An 8968-nucleotide genomic window follows, 5' to 3' on the forward strand; every position below is an offset into this window, starting at 1 on the left:
CCCTAAACCCACTCTTAAACCTACCCATCACCACCCCCTGATCCCTAAACCCACTCTTAAACCTACCCATCTCCACCCACTGATCCCTAAACCCACTCCTAAACCTACCCAGCTCCACCCCCTGATCCCTAAACCCACTCTTAAACCTACCCATCTCCACCCCCTGATCCCTAAACCCACTCTTAAACCTACCCATCTCCACCCACTGATCCCTAAACCCACTCCTAAACCTACCCAGCTCCACCCCCTGATCCCTAAACCCACTCTTAAACCTACCCAGCTCCACCCCCTGATCCCTAAACCCACTCCTAAACCTACCCAGCTCCACCCCCTGATCCCTAAACCCACCCCATAAACCTACCCAGCTCCACCCCTTGATCCCTAAACCTACCCAGCTCCACCCCCTGATCCCTAAACCCACCCCTAAACCTACCCAGCTCCACCCCCTGATCCCTAAACCTATCTAGCTCCACCCCCTGATCCCTAAACCCACTCCTAAACCTACCCAGCTCCACCCCCTGATCCCTAAACCCACTCCTAAACCTACCCAGCTCCACCCCCTGATCCCTAAACCCACCCCATAAACCTACCCAGCTCCACCCCCTGATCCCTAAACCCACTCTTAAACCTACCCAGCTCCACCCCCTGATCCCTAAACCCACCCCTAAACCTACCCATCTCCACCCACTGATCCCTAAACCCACTCCTAAACCTACCCAGCTCCACCCCCTGATCCCTAAACCCACTCTTAAACCTACCCAGCTCCACCCCCTGATCCCTAAACCCACTCCTAAACCTACCCAGCTCCACCCCCTGATCCCTAAACCCACCCCATAAACCTACCCAGCTCCACCCCTTGATCCCTAAACCTACCCAGCTCCACCCCCTGATCCCTAAACCCACCCCTAAACCTACCCAGCTCCACCCCCTGATCCCTAAACCTATCTAGCTCCACCCCCTGATCCCTAAACCCACTCCTAAACCTACCCAGCTCCACCCCCTGATCCCTAAACCCACTCCTAAACCTACCCAGCTCCACCCCCTGATCCCTAAACCCACCCCATAAACCTACCCAGCTCCACCCCCTGATCCCTAAACCCACTCCTAAACCTACCCAGCTCCACCCCCTGATCCCTAAACCCACCCCTAAACCTACCCAGCTCCACCCCCTGATCCCTAAACCTATCTAGCTCCACCCCCTGATCCCTAAACCCACTCCTAAACCTACCCAGCTCCACCCCCTGATCCCTAAACCCACTCCTAAACCTACCCAGCTCCACCCCCTGATCCCTAAACCCACCCCATAAACCTACCCAGCTCCACCCCCTGATCCCTAAACCTACCCAGCTCCACCCCCTGATCCCTAAACCTACCCAGCTCCACCCCCTGATCCCTAAACCCACCCCTAAACCTACCCAGCTCCACCCCTCAGATCTGGATCTGACTCCGCCCCCTGGATCTTGTGTACTGCAATGAGGTGCTACTGTAAATTTCCCCCCTTTTAGCAAAAGTAAGTTGTATTTATTTTTTGTATTTATTTGTTGTGTCCAAAATCACAATCATCCCACTGATATTCAGATCATGAGTTCATGTAGCTTGCCACATTTGAGTTTGTTTTGTTTTTCTCTTAAACAGAATTGATTGAATTATCAGTTTGGGACAGATTTCATTATGTTGACGGCTGGTCCGTGCATAGCTCTTTCCATGAATTAGAGGGGCAGCGTTTCTGTCTGATCAGCGTATCATTACAGTCAGTGGTGGAGATACTCTGTTGTTCTTCTTAATTTATGGGGCTGTGTGATTCTGTAAGATTGCTTACAAAGGGAATGGCAATTGATGGCAAGCGTTCAAAAATTTAAATCTTTTGGCTCTGTCCTTTTCTCCGTATATCATCCCTGTGACAGATTCACAACATAACACGCAGATCGGTTTGTTTATTCCATGGTGTAATGAAAGCAGAGAGACACAAGATACAATTACTATTTACTTCATTTATCCACTGTAATTTCCTACTCTATGCCATATTTGTTCTTGTACAGCTTCAAGTGACAGTCCTTACAGCTGACAGACAGCACTACATGGCTAAATGTTGCGTTCTGTCAAATGGATGCATGCTGTTATGCGTCAAATACAAGTAGACGGGGAGTTGAACACTTATGAAAACACGAGTTGTGAAGGAGCTGTTCTCCACTGAGGCTATTTTTACAGTAACAGCCCACTGAAGTGTAGCAGCTCTGACAGAAGGCTCATTTAAACCACAGGTGTGTTTCAGAGTCTATGGCTGAATATGACATCACCAAATTCCAATCCCCTTTGTTAGTCCACAAATACAGTTCCCTTGAAGGAGTGAATGAAAACGAGTGAGCGGATGTACACTCATTATTGTGGTGCAGTGAGAATGAGTGGACTTAATAACGTCTATGGTTTCAACACCACTACAAATGGCTGAGTTGTTCACTTTTCAAAAAACTTTTGCTGATAATTTACTCACCCCCATGTCATCCAAGATGTCCATGTCATTCTTTCTTCAGTCGAAAAGAAATTAAGGTTTTTGATGAAAACATTCCAGGATTTTCTCCATATAATGGCCTTCATTGGGAACCAAACCGTTCAAGGTCCAAATGAGAGTTTCAGTGCAGCTTCAAATGTCTTTAAATGACACCAGACGATGAATAAGGGTCTTATCTAGCGAAATGATCGGTCATTTCAAAAATAAATACGTTTTATAAGCACAAAGGCTCGCCTTCCTCTGTTCTGGTACCCAATGAAGTCCTTAATTTTTTCTTTTCGACTGAAGAGAGAAAGACGTGGACATCTTGGATGACATGTCGGTGAGTAAATTATCAGCAAAAGTTTTTTTTTTTTTTAAAAAGTGAACTACTCCTTTAAATAGTGCACTATATTTGAGGGTATAAGTGGTTTCGGATTCAGTCTATGTCAGTCCTGACAAACACAGTGACCACAAAAGTTAAAATGATGTCATGTTTGTGTTGTTCCAAACCTGTGATTTTTCTCTCACAAAAGAAGAGGTTTAGCAAAATGATCTTTCTCTTATAGAACAAGCAAACAATGATATGGATTGTCAATCAGTGTTTTTTTAGTATGCAATTATAGTTTTTGTTAAAATTTTGAATTAGATTTTTTTTTTCACTTCAATTTAAAGTTTTAGTAATTTTGTTGTGCCATTTTTAATAGGGTTTTCTCTTTAAAACTTGTAGTTTTTATTCATTTTTATTAATTTATTTTAGTTTATTCAGTTTTAGTATAAACACAAATAATTCAACTGGCTGGCTAAATTAAAATAAGTTAGGGTATATATATATATATATATATATATATATATATATATATATATATATATATATATATATATATATATATATATTATTTTTTTTAATTTTTTTTTAAGATAACATTTATTTTTATTTTCAAAGAATGACTTTTTGTCAATCTCCAATTAAAAAAAAAGACTGGCCTTCTTAAAACCTGGCCCTCTCAACATACATTCTCTTTTGCACATAATTGAATATGCACATGAACATCACGAGCCATATTTGAATTTGTATTTCGATGTTCACAGAACCTGTTCACTTCTTTCTTGGTTCACACGGCTCTTTGTTAACCTCTCTCCTTTTGTCTTGGAAATAGACCAAGTCATAGGGGTTTGGTTTGGAACAATATGAGGTTGAGTAAATGACAGTTTTCATATTTGTTGATTTCTTTTTAACAGAGCCTCTGTTCACTGCCAGTGGATTGTCAGATGGTCCCTAAACAGAAACAGTTAAATGAAATAATTGAATGACTCTCAGGGAAAATAAAATAAAGCATATTTTAGAATCAAATTCAAATTGAGTTTCACAGAAATTATTAGATTAAACAGAGATTAAACATTTCAGTCTATTGACATTCATGTCAACATAGTGTAAAATTGTAGCAATTTCTTTAATCAAATGGATTGTAAACCACTGACTCATAAACTGTTTTGAGATATGTTTTGTTTGTACTGTTGGTCTAATGATTATGTCATCCAATCTGATTGACCAAGCAGTGGAGGACAAATATATTCAAACTGTTCAAATGTAGTCAAATGTTGTTTACTTTGTTAATGTCTTGTGAATCATTGTTGTATAAAAGCAATATCATATTGGTGCTGTTAGATCATGTGCAGGTAATTACATCCATGTGACATCTCCTCACCTATACTTGTGGAATTATCCCCTTCATCGTCTTCCCCAGAGTGGGTTTTCTTGGTTAAATGACGCACGATGTTCGTGGCATTAAAGGCTCTCTGTTACACAAAGACACCAGCGATAAAGCAGCAGAATCCAGTGAAAATATCTTTTAAAAGCTGAACCTACACTACACATAAGAGCAGAAGAGTCTGTGCCATGTTCAGAGGCATTTATTGCACTAAAACTAAAAGCCTGATAGTTACAGCAATTACAGAATTTGCCCTTTTAAAGGTACAAGCCATAATTGCATTGCAGGGCAGACTTTCAGAAGTCGAACAACAACGACTGGCGTCAAATAATAACAAAGCCTCCATATGCCGCTAAAGTAACTCTAGCCATACATTTACAAATGCAAAGTGTTGTTTCAGGCACAGAGTTCAGGTCATGTAGAGCTGTTTCACACATCACATGCAGGATGGGAGTCTTATTCTCTATAGTCTGGTACATTTTTGATCTTACTTAAGAATCGTCCGCAACTAATGCAGTGGTTCTTAAATGGTTTTGTTTCAGGACCTTAGTACTTGCATGAATTGCTATTAATTAAATGTGTCATCATTTATTAATTCCTTAACACACAATATTAGTGTAAATTAATTTATTACCATGGTCAAAGCTATCCACTTCCAGTTATCTGCTTTAATGAATCATTAGGTAATGATTTGCAAATGTATCATTATGTTATGACTTTACTTGTGTATGATTATGACTTTATGACTTTAAATTATTTTGCTGATAATTTACTCACCCCCATGTCATCCAAGATGTCCATGTCTTTCTTTCTTCAGTCGAAAAGAAATTAAGGTTTTTGATGAAAACATTCCAGGTTTTTCTCCATATAATGGACTTGGGAACCAAATGCATTAAGGACCAAAAGACAGTTTCAGTGCAGCTCCAAAGGGCTTTAAACGACACCAGACAATGAATACGGGTCTTGACGTTGACATCTTGGATGACATGGGGGTGAGTAAATTATCAGCAAAAGTTTTTTTAAAAGTGAACTACTCCTTTAACCAATTTTTTCACTGTAGCATTTTTACGGTGTTTTACCATTAAAATCACAATCATTTTTTTACAGTGAATAGCTATTATTATTGTGTCGTGCCGTGCTACACTAGACTTTGCAAGTTCATTTGTCCTTCATAACAGAAGTAGCACAAGAGCTTGGAGTACATCAGAAATAGAATATGGCATCAGTTTACTGTTGTGTTGTGTAGCGTCGCTCCACATCCAGTGTAGTATCACAGATTATAATGGGTTCTATTGTCTTTTTCCAGTCTAGACACAGTGTTAGAAAAAGCAGTGCCAGACTGCATGTTCTCAGTGTTCTGCCCTTGTAACCTAGACCTCAAGCTTGTCCTGACATATTTCTGTGCAATGAACAAGACGACACTGGATGCGGCTGTTCATCTGGCGTAGTGGAAGTGGAAATTGAAATCCATGGCTTAGTGTGGATGTCAAAAGCAAAATGACATATTACTTTACTTGTTGAGGCACATGACTATTAACTAATTGTAAACTGCACGAGGGAGTGGAAAGTTATTTGAAATGAAGATTATAAGGGAACATGAATTAAGAAATGTGCACGGAAAATCATTTAATTATAAGTACTGCAATAGTTCATAAAACAAGAATTGTCAACTTTGATTTTGACTGGTTTGTTTCATCACTCTTACCTTCCAGTGACTCTTGGCAAAGTTTTTCTGAATCTGCGCTGACACTGAGCCATGGATGTTCTTGTCCAGAGCTGCACCTCCTGATATCCTGCCACGACAAAATTATATTCATTCAAAATGAAACGTACACTACCGTTCAAAAGTTTGGGGTCAGTAGTTTTTTTTTTTTATTAACATTAATATTAATATTTGTATTCAGCATTAAATTGATCAAATGTGACCGTAAAGAAAGTATAATGTTTCAAAGGAGTGAAATTTCAAATAAATTCTTTTCTTTTGAGCTTTCTGTTCATCCAAGCATTCAGAAAAAAGGTTTACATAATATTTAGCAGCACAACTGTTTTCAATGTTGCTAACAATAGGAAATATATCTTGAGCAGCAAATCAGCATTAAAATGATTTCTGAGTGACACTGAAGACTGGAGTAATTTTAAAATATAAATGATTTTAAAATATAAATAAATAAATCCAGCCTTCGTGGGCACAAGAGACTTCTTTTTATATGTGTGTGTGTATATATATATATATATATATATATATATAAATTATATTAGGGCTGTGCAACGATTAATCACATCCAAAATAAAAGTTTTTGTTTACATAATATATATGTGTGTGTCTACTGTGTATAACTATTTTGTATGAGAAGTCACACACGTGCATGTCTATATTTTAGAAAAAAATATTAATATATAAAATATTAATCTTTATAATATTTAATATAAATTCTGTATAAATATATATATATATATATACAGTATATACTTGTACATGCAAATATTTATTAAATACATGCATGTGTGTGTATATTAAAAATAATTATACACACTACACCCACATATATTATGTAAACAAACTTTTATTTTGGATGTGATTAATCGTTGCCTAGCCCTAACATATATTACTGTTCCCAAACTTTTGAATGGCATAGTATCAAAGTTTCCATTGGAGAAGAAATCTGAAATGAGATCTCTTTCATATCTCTCAATTATTTCTCCTGCAGAATTAAAATTAAAAGCAGAGCAAATGGGGACTGTAAAAGGGATAGTTCACCCAAAAATGAAAATGTTCTCATCATTTACTCACCCTAAAGTTGTTCCAAACCTGTGTGAGTTTATTTCTGCTGTCAAACAAGTATTTTTCCTACTCTGGAAGTCAATAGCTTACATCAACTGTCTGGTTACCAACATTCTTCAAAATATACTTTGTGTTCAACAGAAGAAAGAAACTCATACAGGTTTGGAAAAACTTGAGGGTGAGTAAATGATTTTTGGGTTAAGTCTGTAGTTTCTTAGATAATTCTTTTGAGAAAAAGTATGTGTCTCCTCAAGAGCTCAGAAGAGATCTCAGCACTGACCTCCAACTGTGCTCAGTTTGTAAAATATGAAAACGAAGTCTGGATCTCAAAAGAAATTCAAAAATGTCTCACTGAATATTTTCTGAGATCTGCCATGTCATCCTCATTTATTTTATAGCTCTAGTTTTACTGTATGGCAACAGTTCTCTTCTTTTAGGCCTCCTAAGGAATGTTAGATCTCAGACAAAGATGATGGCCAGAAAACTAAGCATAATCAGAAACTTAAAGGACTCTTTTTAGTCAAGATCTGAGCAACTAAAACTTTCTTCTGGGTAAATATAATGTATGTTATACAAGTACCACAATAATCCATTGCCATTTCTCTGAATACATGATTTCCTCTCTGTTCCATTTCATGTTCGCAATTACAATCATAATTGTTTTGTGCTTCTTAGATCTTATACAATCTCAGCGTGATCTCAAGGTTAAGAGACATCTGTTTATTCTACATTTTCTTCTTTGCGCACTTCCTCCCACAGATGTGACCCAACTCTTCATCTGTTCTTCAAGGACAGTCTCTCTTTTCACTGCTTATCAACCCGTCCGCCTCTTTCCTGCTATTTATGGACTCACCAAGGATGCTGCAAGGCCTGGTCACAATTGAACCTCTTCACTGGATTCTTCTGCAGTAAGTGAACTATGAAGTCTTTCGCTGAAGCATTAGTAGGCAGAGAACACAAGAAGATCGATACCAGTTAATGTGGCCAGCATTTAACGTCTTTAGGGCTGCATTATAAAACATTCTGCATTAATACAACGGGAGAAGTTTTCAAAACCGTTTATGAAAGCTTTAATGCTCTATTTCTGTTTCATCCTGTGAAGTTATTTCGTAAGCAATTGCAGAAAGCTAAAACATTGGTTGTAATTTAAATTGAATGACATGTTGAGAAAATAACAGAGCTTGTATTCCTTTAAGACATTTAAAATGTATAATATATGCATAATGCAAATGCATTATGCAATAAAATATCAAACCAAGTGGTATTTACTTTAAATAAAAATATGTGCTTTTGAAGTAAATCATTTCACAAAATAAGTTTGTTATATAGGTTTTAAATCATAAAGCAAAAAAAAAATGTTAATTTGTTTAAAAAAAAGTTAATTGGACACTTAGTATTTTGTATTTTAAGTGGAAATTTTGGACTTTCATAACCCTGTCTCCTCAGTCCAAATTTCACAAACATTTTGTGCGAAAAAAAATATGGCATTCGTTTTTGCACATTTGACAACAGTAGCATTAAATATTGAGAAATGTAAATAAGAACTCGCATATAAATATGGCATTATTCATTATTAAAAAAAGCAATACATTGGTCTGACCCACATAATTCATAACATAATTTCACCTAAAAATACTTGGCACAGACCAAGAAAATATAAAAAAAAAAAGATTTGTCCAGTGTACAGGTATTTGGACTGAGGCTACACTCTAAAAAATGCTGGGTTGTTTCAACCAAAATTTGGGTCAAATATGGACAAACCCAAATGCTGGGTTATATGTAATTAAAAAAATTACAGTTGAAAGTGAAAGTTGCGGTTGGGTTAATATTTTAAATGACATTTTTAACACAACATTTGGGATTGTCCATATTTGACCCAAATTTGGGTTAAAACAACCCAGCATTGTTTAGAGTGTACGAATGTGATTTGGTAATTTATTCTGTACACTACTGTACATTCATAAAGGTTCTTTATTGGCATTGATG

General features: G+C 37.3%; 1 protein-coding gene across 2 annotated transcripts in view; it reads right to left on the reverse strand.

The window, feature by feature from the left end:
• Nucleotides 1–3384: 3384 nt before the first annotated feature.
• pnck (pregnancy up-regulated nonubiquitous CaM kinase) overlaps nt 3385–8968 on the reverse strand; it is an 11617-nt gene continuing 6033 nt past the window's right edge. The window contains exons 9-12 of one of the 2 annotated variants that reach the window (XM_039665525.2): nt 7836–7914; nt 5906–5993; nt 4198–4288; nt 3385–3767 (exon numbers count right to left, since the gene is read on the reverse strand). In XM_039665525.2, the coding sequence (XP_039521459.1) occupies nt 3757–3767; nt 4198–4288; nt 5906–5993; nt 7836–7914 (269 nt within the window). In that variant the 3' untranslated portion in view covers nt 3385–3756. Of the gene's footprint in view, nt 3768–4138; nt 4289–5905; nt 5994–7835; nt 7915–8968 lie in introns of those variants that run through there. The other variant, XM_039665536.2, reaches the window with a different exon arrangement.

The sequence above is a fragment of the Pimephales promelas genome, chromosome 14, assembly GCF_988280905.1.
Source record: "Pimephales promelas chromosome 14, fPimPro1.hap1.1, whole genome shotgun sequence".
NCBI lineage: Eukaryota > Metazoa > Chordata > Actinopteri > Cypriniformes > Leuciscidae > Pimephales > Pimephales promelas.